This window comes from Moschus berezovskii, chromosome 19 (genome assembly GCF_049115385.1).
Source record: "Moschus berezovskii isolate FMDL1 chromosome 19, NW_MosBer_1.0, whole genome shotgun sequence".
Lineage (NCBI taxonomy): Eukaryota > Metazoa > Chordata > Mammalia > Artiodactyla > Moschidae > Moschus > Moschus berezovskii.
The window spans coordinates 70777420-70794219 of NC_142478.1; the positions used below are offsets into that span (position 1 = coordinate 70777420).

Below are 16800 nucleotides of genomic sequence, written 5' to 3' on the forward strand. Positions count from 1 at the left end.
CCCAGAAACAGGGTCCTTGTGGAAATTACTTTCTATATATAAAATATATATATTTTTATATATACATATATTTCTATATATAAAATAGTCAATTATGATTAAACATTTCCATGAGTATGTAACTTCTACAATAAAAAAACAGCACTTTTCTTCCCTATCCTTGATATTGAAGTTCAACTTCCTTCACCTCAGCCCCCAGCGCACAGATCCTGTCACTGGTGATAAATTCTCAAACAGGCGTTCAGCTGTAGTACAAACTCATTATGAATCTGTTTATAACCAAAAAAGCATCTAAATTTTAATTAGCTAATATGTTAAATTCAAAGTCATGTTTATGTTTAAACATTCTACAAACCCATCTTAGAAAATGGGCATGCCTGATGAGGCCCTTCCCTGTCTGAAAGGAAATTGCTGAAAAGAATAAAGACATTCTGCTAAGGGGTTTGTACTCCAGAGACACATATTTGCTTCTGCTGCAGCAACTGTGAATAGACTGTGCACAAGTATGTGAATTTCAGAAGATTTCTTCAAGTAGGATGTTTATAAAAGAAGAAACAAACGAAACCCCTCGGATCTGAAGGCAGGCCCAGGAGCACTGCACTCCTTACCGTGAGCAGTAGGACTCCACACCCAGGGCCTCCCGCACGCTGGCAATGTGCTGCTCCAGGGCTGAGCTCGCGGCTGTCGGAAGGGCTGTGCTGCTGCCCGTCTGGAAGTCACTGGAGTTTTCCACCGTGTTGTCTCCCAGGTAGTGTTCATGAAACTTCAGAATTCCTGAAATAAGACAGGCACAGTCAACATTATACCTGACTGAGGTGTAAAGGAAGGGAAGTTGGAGGGCAGGAGACAACAAGATCAAAGCTATGTGACCAAGAGGTCAAAGATGACAAGCATACTGTCCTCCAAAACATGGGAAGAAATCCTAAAATCCTAGGTCTTTCTGGTCAGTACCATTTTTACAATTTTCACTGTCAGGTTTGGTGAATGAAAACAGGGAATTCAAGACAGGGCTTTTGTGTATGTGTGTGTGTGGATGATATATATTCAGAAGCTCCGGGGCTGATGACTAGTTCACATCAGTTCACATATTTTAAAACAGATGCATCTCAGAAGGAGCAACCAGGGAAAGTTCCCTTTGAGAAATGGTGCGTGAGCATGCCAAAGGTACATTCTCCCCAGAAGCTGAACTCCTGACAAAAACTGTAGCTAGCCAAATACAGACCTTTCATTTCACAAAAGCAAAGCAAAATAAATACACAGCATTAAAGCCAGATAAAAACATTTTAAACCATCTTTAAATAAGACCAACTGGTCAATGGTCATTAATGGACTAAAGGAGCAAAAAACGATGGCTGTATGAAACCGAGGCAGTCTGCAGTGGTTTTCTGGCAATAAACACAGGACATATTCTCAAATGGTAATGAGGTGTGTCAGCCCTAGAAAATGCTGGTCCTCTCTGATTGGATTAAAGCCCCAGTGAAAGCTTCAGAGTCTAATTAAGAGCAAAGAGAAACGGAAAGAGAAACAATAGGAGCCTCATTATACATAACTCATTATTACAGGGATTTGGATATGCCACCTGTCAAATCATGTCCCTAAAACATAACCACCACGGAGAGAGAGAACATGCTCGATGCCTCCATTATCAGCTGTATCCTCCTGAGTACCAGGGCCCTCTGCGGGCTGGGATATAGAGATTCGGCCCACTGTGTCTGACACTCACCAAGTCACCACAGACATCACAACTCAAAACCGTTAGCATATAAAGGTCATAGGCAAGAATGTTCTTTATGGGAAGCCTATGGAAATGTGGAATTAAGAGGAAAATTACAAAGAGTAATCCTGAGGCATGGAATGTATAGGCATTCTCAGAATGTAATCAGAACCCAAGAAGCACCTCAGAGCTGTCATCCAGCAATCATTTTTTAAATTAAAGGGGCAGAGAGGTAATCAAGAAAAGCTTGTCAGTTCGCCTTGGCAGTTGAACTTTTTGAAATTGGCTTACAGATATCCAAGAAGCTCATTCTTCAAGATTCCCAATTATAAGATCCACTTCCCCAGTCAATAAACTCTAATTGGATCTGGTGTGTCTCCAACATGGTAAAACCATCAACATTTTATTATGCAAAAAATATGGCCCTAACAGCTAATTAGTGGTTCTGTACTTAGTGAAGCTGTTAAAGTCTGAACATTTAATCCCAATTTAATCAAAGGGGATTTTTATCTCTGAAACAGATCAACAAATGAACTAGTTAAAAATGGGTTTTGCTAAACTCAGAAATTTCAAGCATGAGACTTCATTGATATACTATGATAGAGCTGCCATCACCATTTCAGTCTCTTTAACTGGACCACCCGGAGAAGGCAATGGCAAGCCACTCCAGTACTCTTGCCTGGAAAATCCCATGGACGGAGAAGCCTGGTAGGCTGCAGTCCATGGAGTTGCTACGAGTCAGACATGACTGAGCGACTTCACTTTCACTTTTCACTTTCACACATTGGAGAAGGAAATGGCAACCCGCTCCAGTGTTCTTGCCTGGAGAATCCCAGGGACAGGGGAGCCTGGTGGGCTGCCGTCTATGGGGTCACACAGAGTCGGACACGACTGAAGTGACTTAGCAGCAGCAGCAGCAGCAACTGGACCACAACAAAGGGTCACAATTATTAAATCATATCCAGAAAGAACTCGTTAGGACTTACAGTTATCGCTTTATTAGCTAATGAACCACAGCTGCCTAAAAATAGGGCTGCTGGTGACATTAATCCTCCTGCTCTTAGTCTTCCTTGATAAATGCTTCCACGTTCACCAGCGAGGAGCTGTGATCTCTTGGGGGAATGAAAAAGCTGGGCTGTCTTATTAATTGAATGCCCCACCAGCAGCTACCCACTGAGGTTGAGGTTTCACTGAAAGCCAATATTAGCTCCTGGATCTGATCTATGGTAATGCATCTCTCCCACCTCTGTCCATTAGACTTTCACAGTCTGCTGTCTTAATTGCCCTGTTCCCCAGGAAAGAGATCTTACCTGCCCCAGGAGCAAGCAGCCAGCTGTACAGGTAGCCCGCCGCCAGGGAGTAGTAAAGCACTAGTCCCCTCTGGCCATTAACCATCTCTAAGATCTGATCGATAGTGACGGGGGAGTAGGGGTCAGAGTCCTGCTGTCCTGTTTGTCGTTCCACCAGGAGATCTGCAAATGCCCTTGTCCGTCCTCTTTCTGCCACAGCCAGAGCTTCATCATGATGGCCTAGGAGACAAAGGGATAGGCTGGGAGTCCACAGGGAGTGTGCTTATCAGAGAGGGCCACCAGGTCCAGAGACCCCGGGCAGGCGGAAACCCCACGGCCTCTGCACGCCAACACGTGGCAGACTCTCAGACTGTCACGTGCACCCCCTGCCCCAGAGGCCGAATGCAGTGACCACTCTTCTCAAAGCCCCCAGGTTCACATCCCGCACTCCTGAAAGCTGCTGGGCGTCCCTGTCTGACAGCCACCTCAGGATGGAGCTGAGCATCCATCCTCAGCCTTGCCCGCTCTCCCTCCTCACCCCGAGTTGCTCCAGGCCTCCTGGCTTCTGACCCCATCCCCTTGGCTCACTGGACCTGATGTTCTGCTCTCTGGTTACCCTATCACTTTCCTGCTCAGCTTGGTTCTGAGTTGGCCGTGACAGTTGATCCCTCTGGGACATGGCTTCTGACCATCTTTCTATTTCTCCTCGATGCAGCTCCTCTGTGCTTCACATTGACCAGTCCCGTTTCCACATTTCCCACCAAATTATACCTCTGTGTCCTTACACATGCTGGTCCATCTGCTGGAGTGCCTTTTCCTCTGTCACTTGAAGCGAAGACTCCTGACAGCTGTCCTGCCTATCTCAACGACTAAATGAGGCCCTACACATGGAGATGCCTGGTAGGCAGCATTCAAAGCACAGTGTACACATAAGTGACATTATAATCGCTGGGAGTTTATACCTTATTCCGTTCTGGGGCCCCACACACTTGCTTCTTGTCTCTTCAGTTCCCATGGGGCAAAGGGCTCAAACCTCTGAGGTCTCTAATTCTTTGAAACAGCTACTCTCTTTCCAGTTTTTCCTCAGTCTTTTGATCCAACCTCTAAACCCACTTGGTCTAAGAAACTAGTCTGTAATCTAGTGTAAACGCTAATGCACAAAAATGAGAGTCCAAAAGATGCAGCAACATCCTTTCAAGTGAAGACTGTTAGAAGAAACACAATGCAGAGGATTTACTTGCAATCGTAAATGTACAAATGGAAGAGCTGATAGAACGAAGGTCCAAAGAGAGAGCAGGCAGAGGCAGGAGACCAGATGCCACAGCTCCAACAGCACTGCGAGGACGCCCCACTTCCTGCAGTCCGCCTATCAGCAGATAAGCGGGGATTTACATGTGTGTATGGAAATGTCTCCTCTTACTCTATTAAGCTATTAACTGGAACAGCAGGAACGATTTCTGGACACACTGGAAAATTGGCCCCAAAGTGCTAGACAGACTTAACACTGTGATTATTACAGATAATAAACTGTAATCCCAGGCAATGAGCACAGTTAATAGACACATTTTTAAGGGGAAGTTTGAGTATTCATATATATATATAAAGCAAAGGACAGATTATTGGTGAGGCCTTAACAACCAACTTCAAAGACATTGTTAATTCCAATGGACACCTACTTAACCCAACTTCTGGGCTGCGGAAAATGGTCTGCAGAGATGGGCAGGCCTGAGAAGAAGCAGAGCTGGGATCAGGTGGCTGCCACAGTTAAGCCAGTTAAGAGGAGGGGGTGCTGCCCCAATGCAACATGGCACACCGGCCCGGGAGAGTTGTCACTGACAGTGTCACGGCCACGGGGCAGACACTACACATATTTACTAGACAGCAGCATTAAAGGATGTGTGGCAATGAACCAGGGAAGAGGCCAGTGACTTCTCAGGCGCCTGCCCCCATGTACCGATGGGCAGAGGCAACCTGGTGGGAGCATGTGCTTCAGGCACCCTGTCTCCAGGACACCTCCTCTGGCTCCTGGGTCTGCCTGCCAAGCCTCTTTGTTTCCACAACCAAATCACACCCTACTGGACCCCCAACTTCCATCTGCTGATGAACTAAGAGCTTCCAGAGGTCAGGAGCTAGGCCTTCTTGACTGGCACACAGCGCAACATTTGTTGGGTGTATGAACGAATTTTCAAAGGCTAGGCTGTGGTTGTGGCTTCAGTTCTGCCATGACAACAAATTGTATTTCATCACGGTGCTCACTAAATGACTCAGACACGGGGTGCACGCTCGGGGTGGAAACCCCACTACTCGCTCTCACCGAGGCTGACGAGCACTCGCTGCAAGGCCTGGTAGGAGGACGTCTGCAGGTCAAAGAGGGAGAGCTTGTAGTCCGTGCTCAGCTGCGCCTCGTGTCGAATCGTCTCAAACAAGGCTGATGCCCGGTAGAGCTGCAAGGGGGGGAAGAAAACATTATCCATCTTCCAGAAACTACGGGCCACAGACCACTGCTGCTCACATCTTGGTATACCATGGAAAAGTTGTTTTCAGAGTCTCCATTTCCAGACCTGAAAAGGCATCAGTTGGGTCATACTTGGTAAATTACAGTTTGTGTAATCAATTTTTGACAAACAAGGGGATCTAAAAGACAGGGGTAATAGACTCAGTCTGAAAGTTGTGAAAAAAGATCAGCTATTAATGCAATCAAGTCCTGATTTTAATTAATCAAATGAAAAGCCTCTGCTCTTGTCATCAAGCCACTGTAATTCACCACCCCATGCCTCGCAGTGCAGAAGGGCTTGGATGGGAGAGGGTGGGAGGGGTGGGAGGGTCAGGCTGGAGACTTCTGGGGGGCACGGCGGGAGCGGGGGGGCAGCCGTGAGGACAGCTGTGCTCTCAGAGGGGAGGGGGCTTCGTGTAGGCTGTTCTGAACCAGACGTTGCTCTGCACAGCCGTGCTCCGAGAACTGTGTCCACGCACATGCACGCCCCAACACCAGACACACAGCGCTCCTAAGGAGACACTGTCCTGCTGCTCTCATGGCTTTTCTGTCAGTGGGACCATGAGGCTTTTCTCTGATACTTATAGGCGGAAACCGTATCAAAGTTTAAATTCATGCAAATGTAAAGAACAGAATTCTAAGACTAAGGGACTGAGACCAGGAGAGAGGAATGTCCTCCCGACCCTGCCACGAATTTACTGGGGGACTTTCAGCAAGACTCGGCGCCTCGGCTTCTTCTCTCTAAAGGGATGGTTATCACTCTAGCTCACAGGGTTATTGAGGAATACACTCAGTCAGTGAAAGTACTTTGAAAACTATAAATCACTGCATCAATAAAAAACTTTAATATCTGAAACCAGAAAACCAGAGGATTAATTCTTTAAATTGTAAAATGCCATAACATCCCAGGATGCTATGGCACAAGTTCAGGCACATCATGTCCTCAATCCCAGGAGCACCTCGGATGAGAGCCTGGATTCACCAACCCTGGGCCCCTTTGCTAGCACAGCGCCCTCCGTGGTAAGGGCTGCCTCAGCCGCTGAGCACGTGATTTTCAAAGCCATCTCACAACTCCTGCAACCCAACAGAGGGATCTTTGACTAGAGACCACTCCAGGGATCTTTCTAATTTCCAAAGCCAACCTAAGAGGAGATTTCTCTTCAACTGTTGGTTGAACATATGCAGAAACATGAACCGTGTGTGTGTGTGTGTGTGTGTGTGTGTGTGTGAGGGGGAGGGGGAGAGGGAGGGGGAGGGGGGGAAAGAGGCATCTAGTGATATAATTAGAGACCTACAAAGACAGTAAATCCAGTACTTATGAATTCTTGGATTACTTCTGTCAAAAAAGGTGTGTAACGTCATATTAAGGTTTTATGAGGAACAGCAGCACATAATACAAGAATTCCAAAGAAATTATTGGGAAATCTATCACACAAGTGAACAAGTCTTTACTATGGTTCAACATGTCTGGGCTGATACAGGCTAGATATCCTGTACGCCAACCCAAGAGCACAAGTCAACACCTTCTGACAAATGTCATCACTGCTAGGATAGTACTCTCAAGGTCTTCCACGCTTCTAGAAACAAAATCTGCTCAGAAAAGGGTTCTCCTGCTCACCTGATGTTGGGCCTCCTCCAGATTCCCGCTCGCCCAGAGGGAGAGGCCAAGACCATGGCGAATTTTGGCTTCATCTTCTCTTCGGCCCAACTGCTCTGCTAACCTTAAACCTGAATTCAGAGAGAGAAATTTTGAGGACATATAGAAGACAGACAATTCCACCCCGCCAAGGAGTTCTAGAGGGTAATTCTGCCTCGGGTGGAAATAAAGATTGTCAGCAACACAGCGAGATAAAATGCAGGACAAGAGCAGACTCAGTCAAGGCAGAGTAAGCATTCTTTTCAAATTCTGTGTTAGTAGCAACCTTTCCAGGTCATTCCAAGATGTCCCAGCAAGAACTCAGGCGATGGCTATCAGCAGGAGACAGGCTTGCAGGGCAGGCAGAAACACCGAAGCAAATAGAACCCAAATGGCTGCCCTCCCCACTGTGAAATCCCTGGCTTTGCAAATGAAAACTCCAGGCCTATAAATGTATCGAACCCAATTCTCTGGCTGGCAGTAGTGTTTCTGACAGGTCCACAGTCAAGTGCAGAAGCCCAACTCAGATCTCTCCTATCACCCGTGCACAGCATCCAATCAGCACTGACAGGAGACACATCGGCTCTCCTTCTGGAAGCAGAATGCTCACACCACCTGACCCTGCCTTCTGTTACTGACGCCACTGACGCACTTCACATCTGATCTGCTTTTCCTTTAAGGCTGAGACTTCGATGTGCCTCAGTGGGGATACAGAACAAGTGCTTTTGTGAGTCAAAAGCTTTAGATGAGACTGTCCTCGTTCTACTGGCCTTCGGAAAGGCACCAGCAGTTTGGGTCACTTACTCACAGCAAGCTTCTGGATTTCAGGACACTAGCAACCTCCAGGGCTTTGAGCGAGTCAAATCTGAAGGCAACCTTTTATTGTGTGGGTCACTAAGCAGTTCTCAGCATCACTCTGCCCTCGTTACCCTGCTCTCTGTACTGAGAAGTCAGCTTGTGCCGAGACGGCAGGAAGGCTGCCATGCTACAACTGTACACACAAAGGAAGGACTTCCTCTTTATAATCTAATCAGGGTGAATGGGAACCTGCCTCTGAGCATGCTGGGCCCACTCAGTTTCAGACTTCTGGAAAAGAACTGAGTCAGTTGAGAGGCTAATAAAAATGAGACTCGGGTTCAAGCTCCATAAAATATCATGTATCTCAAAATGCACATAACTCAGAAAACTTAGCAACAGCATTTTACATTTAAATCATATCACTGGGTAACAAAAACAATATGTACTTGCAAATTATTCACATTTTAAAATACTTCATAGAGTAGGAACAGAAATAGAAGAAATGGTTCTTGGGTGAAAACCAGGAGGAGGCCGATTGTTTTAACCTTCAACCAACTAACCCTATTCACTCTTCAGGATTGCTCTCCTTGCTAGGCCTGGGCCTCTGAGCTGGAAGTTCACTGTGGCAGCCCCTCCAGAAGGTATGTTCTGTGCAAGCAGGGACTTAACCATGCTCCCTGCTGGATCCCATAGTGGGGACCGTTCCTGGCCCCATGGTCAGAAGTTCAACAGTGAAGAGCAAACACAGTAGACACGACATCTGTGCTGACCCAGTTTCCACCTGCTTCTGCTCTGAGAATCTGACCCAGCCATCCGGCTCTCCTGGAGCTGAGTTGGCTCTAGCTCCCTTGCTTTATTTGCAAAAAGAGAAAAAAACTGGATAAAACTAGTGGTTTCAATCAAGGGTAACTATACAACCCACAGAGCTTGTTCAAAGGACTCCGACCAGGCCCACCTATGAGATTCTATTGCACATGGGCGGTGTGATGCTAGTCCACAGTCCCTTCCAAAAGTCAGGAAAGAGATCTAAAGGGGTTTCCAACTGAACTGTTCCCTCTTTGCAAGAGGCTGAAGACCCAACTCAGAGCACTCAGAAAGCGTCCAGTAGGGGTCCTGCACCTATAACAACTCATGTGAAAAGGTGTCTGGATGGGCCCAAGAGGAACATCAGGCTCTAGGGTAGACCATATCCACTAAAAAGACACCGTGGAGATGCCACAATAAGAATTTAGATCTCTGCAAGACTTAATATTACAGCAATAAAAAAACAGCTTTCCATAAATATAGAAAATTATGTTACAATATCTCAGGCAAAGCAGCTGTTTCATGGAAATAGTATTTCAGGAAAAACCAAAGAACACAGCTGAAAGGTTGTCATATGCTAGGTCTGAATTTAATAGTTTTCACATATTCAACTGAAAACTGTCCCCAGTCTGTTAGAATTTTACCACAGTCTAGTTTCAGGAAACCAAAAGCCAACTCTTGTATTTAATGCATTGAGGCAGAGCTCCCATTGAGTGGGAGCCAAATAATGTCTGGGGAGTGGCTTACTGCCTCCCAGTAACCTCTCAGCCTGCAGGCCAGGGCAAGACCTGGTCTGCGCAGCGGACCACCCTGACCATCAGCCGCTGGCCCGTTCTCCACTCCGTGTGCTGCCTCTCTCTCCCAGCTCCCAGCTGGGGCTCAGGAGTGATCGTGGACGTGACTGCGCCAGCCTGGCTCTGTTCTAGGAGGCTGTGTGGGGTTTCATGCAGTTCCTGGGATCAAGAAACCTGGGTTGAGCCCCACGCCACCACTGACTGACCATGCGATCAGGATCAAGCCACTGCACTCTGAGTCTCAGGTCACTTAGCTGCCAATGGGAATGAAAAGATACACCTCTCAGGGTTACTAAGAGAATTAAATCCAATTAGATAAAGTATGTATGGAAAGTTTTCTGGAAACCACATATGAGCGTTTTTGCTGGAAATCAATACCCCTTTCCTTCTACTCAAGAGCCAAGAACACTGCATCTGCTGTGCCCCATCCCAAGTGGTAACAAGGCATGGTCCTGTGAGAAGAACTGCTTTCCAGGAGGGTTTCCGGAATGGAGGGCAAACACACTGCCCCAGGGCTTCTGCATGGTGAGGGAGGAAGCACCGCAGGACCACCTGTGTGCAGGCTGCCACATGGAGCCTCTGCCAGAGAGGGAACAGGGCCAGGGGAAGTGAGGCAAGCAGGCACTTTCTGGGCTGGCCTGCAGCAAGCACACTGTGTCGCCAGCCCAGCCCCGGAGTAACCAATGCTGGGAAACCTGGCTGACGGCTTGAGCGGACCTGAGACAAATGCTACTGGATTAGACCCTGGCACCACCCTGAAACGGACTTCTACACAGTGCTGACGCAGTTCAGGTACTGTCTAGCGCACAACGGGCTCAGAACCGCTGCACATCTCCTGATGCAGAGCATTAAACTGTACGTGCTAAGATCTAACTTCATCTTGTGGAGAAGGTGTTTTTCATTCAGTGGAGGGCTCTGAAAGGCAAGGAGGGTGTCAGCTCCCTGGACAGATGGCTAGCAGAGTGAGACAAGCTGGGTAACGCATCCAGGAGAGCGGAAAGAGCTGTGAACTCTTAAGGAGCACCCACGGGGGGACACTGTGGTTTTGGAGTTGAACTGATGATGCAGCCTCTGAATCCTCACTCCAGGTTGAGATGGTCACTCACATGAGTGCATTTCCTCCCGGGCAGACTGTGAGCTCAGACTCAGAGTAGACCGAGAAGCTGCACAGACCTTTCCACTTACCTTCCTGCAAGTACATGACTGCTTGGGAATAGTTCTGCAGAGCATGATGCGTCCTTCCAAGGCTGCTGTAAGACACCGTCTTGGCCACCAAGTCATTCATCTGTGCAGCGATGCTCAAGTGCTGTTCCTGATAGACCACAGCTCTCTCGAAGGTGCCCAGGGACTCGTAGGTCAGGCCCAGGTTCCCATAGGCCCGGCCCTGGCACGTGGGGTTGTTGGTCTCCTCAGCAATCTGCAGGTCCAGCTGGTGGTACTGCAGGGCCGTATCGTACTCCCCCATCTGCTGGTACACACCCCCCAGGCCACAGGCCGCATCACTTTCCAGAGCTCGGTCCTTCATCTCTCTAGCAATGTTCAGCTGGCGTTCAAGGCAGGAAATGGCTTGTTCATAATTCCCTAATTGGCTGTGCAGACTTCCCAGCTCGCCGTAGGCCTGGGCTTTATTAAAGGCCTCCCCGAGCTCATGGGCGACCACGAGCCTCTTTTCAAAGCACACCAGGGCTTGCTGCAAGCTCCCCATTGCCCTGTGGGGATGTAGACAGAAAAGCAATGATATTATTTTGTGCAGGTGCAGACATGCTAAAGCCCCTGAGAAAATGAAAAGCATTTGTCACTGTCGCTTACTATAGAAGCTCTTAACTCCTCTTCTAGCTAAAATCTATCATGTGCCCTTAGAGTGAGATGCAGGGGAATTTCATAATCTGGAAAGCAATTCAAGAGTCATCCCTTAGTGACCTTCCCAAGAGCCTGAGATTCAATGGGATATACACCCCAGAGGAAACATAAAATATATTAATAGGCACAATGATAGCAAGTGAACTGTTTGGTTCTTTGGGCCTCCCAATTTCCACTACTGCACAGACTATGTTTTTGAAATCACTTTACAATGGCGATAAATCTTTCACCCTGAGCTTCTCAGAGCACTCTGTGGGTGATGATTTAGTCTGACCCTTGCCCTTCCTCCTCTCCAGGAGCCCTAATCCCCTGCCTGTCTGGAGAGGCCATATATTCTGCAGACACAGACACCTTCTTGGGTTCCCCACACCCAGGAGGAAAGCAGCGCCTTGGCCAACAGTGTGTCTTACTGTGCTGCTAAGAGATGACACGGTAAGAGGGAGAAGGGCGTGGACTCCGGCAGCAGAATAAACCAGCTGTGTAGGACACATGGATTCCTTTCCCTGAGCTTCAGTTTCTGGATGCTGATAAATTCTACATCCTGTAGCCAATGAGGATAAATGCAGACTAATACACAACTGCAATAAATATTAAACAAGATATCTACACAAGGTGTCTAGCATGATGACAGTATATGCTCATTCACTCCCCCTCTTTTGAGGTGGCTTTCCCTAAAAGCAACAGTATGGGGTCCAACTAATTGGTGGGTAGAGATGTTATATTAATGAACACATTCATATAATGTGAGGGGAAATCAGAAAATATAAGTTAGATTGATTCATTCATCTTTCCCCTTCCTATTCTTTTAGTCTGCTCATTATGATGTAGTCAAAAAGGCACTGCATTTGGAGTCAGAGAGTCCTGTGTTAAACTCTCAGCTGTCCCTTGCGAGCTGTGTAATCTTGGACATAAACTCTGGGCCTTAGCTTCTTCCTCCGTGACCCAAGGGTAGACATGCCCCTGCTAAGCTCACGGATCACTGGAGGAAGCCCATGAGCGGCGTGTGGAGTCGCTCTGCAGTCAGTGCACTGCCGTGTGGACCTAACAGCAGCCCTCGTGCAGGTTTACTAACCGCACCCGTCCTCTGCATTCTTACCTGTGTCCATTGCCCAGGCCTCGGTAAGCCTTGGCTTGGTCTTGCATGCGATTCAGACTCTGGGCAACAGATAAATACTGTTCATAGTACTTGATAGCTTCCTCGTAGTCGCCCAAGGCCTCGTAGCAATCCCCCAGGTTGCCGTAGGCCCGGCCCCTGTCGAGCACAGACTCATTCCCACTCAGCTGCTGCAGCATGGCCAGCTGCTGCTCGAAGTAGCCAATGGCTTCTTCCATCACGTTCATGTTCATCTTTGTGATGCCCATGTTGCCATAGACCTGAGCTTCAAGACTTGGGTCCTTCAGCTTCTGCCCTAGATCCAGCTGCTCCTCGTAACACTTGAAAGCCATTGTGTACTTCCCCAGGGCCATGTAGACTGCGGCCAGGTGCCCATGAGCTCTGCACTCTCCCGGCAGGTCACTCAGCTCCTGATATACCTCCAGCTCCTGTGTGTGATAACCCAAGGCCTTGTCGTGTTTCTGGATCATTCGGTATGCGGTGCCCAGGGCTGCGTATGCACTGGCCTCCAGTCTCCTGTCCTTCACGTGGTGAGCCAAGCCCAGCTGCTGTTCATAAAATTTTATTGCACCATTGATATCTTTTTTACAGATGAATATATCTCCCAGGTTCCCCAGGGCTCTAAATTTAGCCTGGGAATTATTCAGGGACTGGGCTAGGGACAGGAGGTACTTTTGACACTCTTCAGCTTTGCTGAAATTCAACAGAGCCTTGAATGCTAAGCCCAAGTTGCAGTAAGCTTTTGCTTGACTCAATTTGTCGTGAAGGTCTTTGGCCAGGGCCAGATCCTGCTCATAGTACTTTACGGCCTCCTGGTAATTTCCAAGGCAGTAATGGGCGTAGCCGAGGTTGTGGCAGACCTTCCCTTCTCCCTCCATGTCTTGAAGGTCAGGAGAAAGCCGGAGGTACTGTTCATAATAGGGGGCGGCCTGGACGTACTCCCCTCGAGAGCAGTGGAAGTTGCCCAGGTTGCTGAGAGCCCGGGCCTCGCTCTGGATGTCTCGCAGCTCCCGGGCGATGTTCAAGTGGTTCTGATAGTGCTGCAGGGCCCGGTCATGGGCGCCCAGCGCCTGGTAGGCCACAGCGAGGTTCCCGTGCGTGGATGCCTGTGAGGCACGGTCATTCACTTCCATGGAGATTTGCAGCTCCTGCCGGTGGTACTTGACTGCCTGGTCGTACATGCCCAGAGCATTGTAGGCGTTGCCCATGTTTCCGTAGGCGCGGCCCTGGGCGGCGTAGTCACTCAGCTCCTGGGCGATGCACAGGTGGGCCTTGTGGAGCTTCAGTGCAGCATCATAGTCGCCTTTCATCTGGTGTATGATTCCTGAGAAGGAGCGCAAAGGAAAAGGGCTGGAATGACTGATCAGCAATGAAATGTAATTTGCAACTCAATTTATACTCCAATACAATCCAGATGAATTAAAGAATTTAAAATAACAGAAGGTAGAATTAAATATTTATCAGCTCTCCAGAGGGGGAATAGCTTTCTAAGCTTCAAAGCAACAGAAAAAAAAAAAAAAACCCACAAAAAACACTGACAGATTTGGTTACAAAAATAGTAAGTTTTATACTACAAATAGATGCCTAAAATTAAAAGGCAAACACAATACTGGGAAATATATAAATCATATACAAAAAATTCAATAGCTATTGTGTGTAAAGATTTAACTGGGTTTGATTAAAAAAAAATCAAGACCTTAATTTACTGAAATAGGCAGACAACTCATATCCAAGGAAATACAAAGAGTAACCACAGGGGAAAATGTTAATTTCTTTTAATAATCAAAGAAATGCAAAATAAAGCAACTCTGAAGTACCGTTTTACTTCTACTAAATTAGCAAACAAAAAATTTAAACAATACCCTGTACCAGTGAGGTGGCCCTGAAACTAGTAAACCCATCAACTGTAGGACATACATGGGAACAGCCTCTGGAGGAGCAGCGAGACAGCCTCACTCCGGGTGCTGCTCAGGCCGTGCAGTCCTGCTCAGGGGAGTGTCTTCTAAGGAAATCCTCACAAGTTCTACGCGTGACAGTCTTCACTGCAGGGTTATGGATTAGTGGAAGATCAGAAACATCTTCAATGGCAAACACTGGGGGTTGTATAAGTACATTTCGGTACATCAACTCAATAGGGGATTATGCAGTCATTAAAAAGATCATTACAAAGACTATGCGGAAAAACAGGGAAAAACGGGTTCTTGCAATAATGTTAAGTGGAAAAAGCAAAGAACAATGCTGCATACTCCCTGTAACAATGATGAGGAAAATGAACGTGTGCACATGGACAAGACCTCAAGGGGATTATGAAAAGATAAAAACAGTTGCCTTGTTAGGTGATGGGATTTGAATGATTTTTGTTTCAAAATTTCTTCTAATTTTGCTATCCAGCTTTTACAGTCAACAATAATAGCACTTCAAACAGCTCTCATAAACTATTCTATAGCTGCTAAGCTAAGTGGTTGTTTTTACAAGCAGTTCAAAATGAGATATATCATAAATATCATAAATCTAAAGCAGTTGCAAATGAGGGATATCATAAAAGGAACTTGGGAAGCGCCTTTAAGGACAGGTTCATTCCAGATGGGGCTGGGTGGGAGACACAGAAAAGGCAAAAGGATCTAGTATGCAAACAGGCTTCTCTCTGCCCCTGGTTTCGAATATGCTTTTCTCTGCATCAACGTGCGAACTTTGTACTGGTGACAGAAACCTGCAGAAGTATAAAAACTCAAAAACACCAAGATGGGTTCTCACTGAAATGTCTGAATTGAAAACAGAGGCATTGAGAAAGCCGACTATCAAAATCCAGCTTCTGCAGTTTGCTTATCTTTACAACGCCTTTCTTTCCTTCCTTCCCTCACTCACACACTGACCCAGCAAATATTAACTGAACATTTATTGTGTACCAAGCCTTGTGGTGGGCAACACACAGCGAGAAAAATGAAGACACAAGTCTGCCCTCAGAAAGCACACAGGGTCATAAGGGAGACAGTCATGAAACGAATACTGTCAACATACATAATACAAGCTGAAGTGAGCAGGGCGTGCAGGAGAGAGGAGCATGCCAGGGCCACTCCTTTGGTCCTGACTCCCTGCAGCGGAGGTCTGTTCTGCCATAGGAGTTGTGCCTGTCTCTGGATCCAGCCATCCGTATGACATTAACTGGATTCAGGACACTGGATAAATCATTTAGCCTCTTTGAGAATTTTTTCAGTTCATCCATAAATTGAGGAAAATGATAATTTTGATACAAACCTTAGGATAGTAGTGAGGATCAAATGAAATAATGTATGTGCAAGCTCACACACATGTGTAAACTATAAAGTGAAATTCAAATATTAGTTACTGAAATTACTATATGCTTCCAGGGAAGGGAATTCTCAAGGTGGTAGAGATTAAACAAACTATGGTGATTCTTCTGTGTATTTCCTTGTACAAGCTAAATATTTCCGTTTAAAATAAGCAAATCATGGTACTCTATATGATGGAATAACATGGTACCATTAAAAATGGTGAAGCAGAAGTTTATATATTGACATGGGGAAAAATAAAATGTATTAAGGGGTTATATGGGCTTCCCCAGTGGCTCAGCAGTAAAAGAATCCTCCTGTAATGAAGGAGATGTGAGTTTGATCCCTGGATTGGGAAGATCCCCAGGAGGAGGGCAAGTAATATTGCCCGGAGAATCCCATAGACAGAGGAGCCTGGTGGGCTACAGTCCACAGGGTCACAAAGAGTAGACACAACTGAAGTGACTGAGCAAAGGGGTTATATGGGCACAAAATAGTATCCTTAATAAAGACATTAATAGGGTTCATGCATGTGTGTGTATAGATATATGTTTATACTTATACATACAATACACATTTTTAAAAATGTTAACAGTAGTAATTTTTTGGGGGGTGGAATCTTGCTGTATTTTATAGGATTTTTCTATGATGAATGCATAATCCTTGGTTTAAAAATTAATCAAATATTTTTGAAACTCTGCTCCAATTGGAGCAGATTAGGTCTGGTCACTCCCCTGGATCGGGGATGTCACTGGCGTCCCAGCTGGAAGGAACAGATTTTCAAAGACTGTTTCAAGGTTAGAAACTCTAAGATGCCCCAAACGCAGTACCTCAGAATCACCTGAAACCCTTTTAGTGGTGAAAAATTACTAGTGACAGAAACATTTCAGTTCTGAAGGCCTGAATGTGGCCTGTATCCCTAACCTGCTTTTACCCAAAGAGGAAACTTGTAAAGTTTCAACTTTCCAGGTATCCTTAGTGGAAATGCACCATTTACTCCCTCTCTC

General features: G+C 46.6%; 1 protein-coding gene across 4 annotated transcripts in view; it reads right to left on the bottom strand.

Moving 5' to 3' along the window:
* The window catches only part of TTC28 (tetratricopeptide repeat domain 28), a 599524-nt gene that overhangs the window by 84392 nt on the left and 498332 nt on the right, over positions 1-16800 (bottom strand). For all 4 annotated transcript variants that reach the window (XM_055405053.2, XM_055405052.2, XM_055405055.2 and 1 more), the window contains 6 exons: positions 12486-13827; positions 10715-11238; positions 7116-7225; positions 5318-5447; positions 3025-3243; positions 609-774 (listed from right to left, as the gene is read on the bottom strand). In XM_055405053.2, the coding sequence (XP_055261028.2) occupies positions 609-774; positions 3025-3243; positions 5318-5447; positions 7116-7225; positions 10715-11238; positions 12486-13827 (2491 nt within the window). The remainder of the gene's footprint in view (positions 1-608; positions 775-3024; positions 3244-5317; positions 5448-7115; positions 7226-10714; positions 11239-12485; positions 13828-16800) is intronic.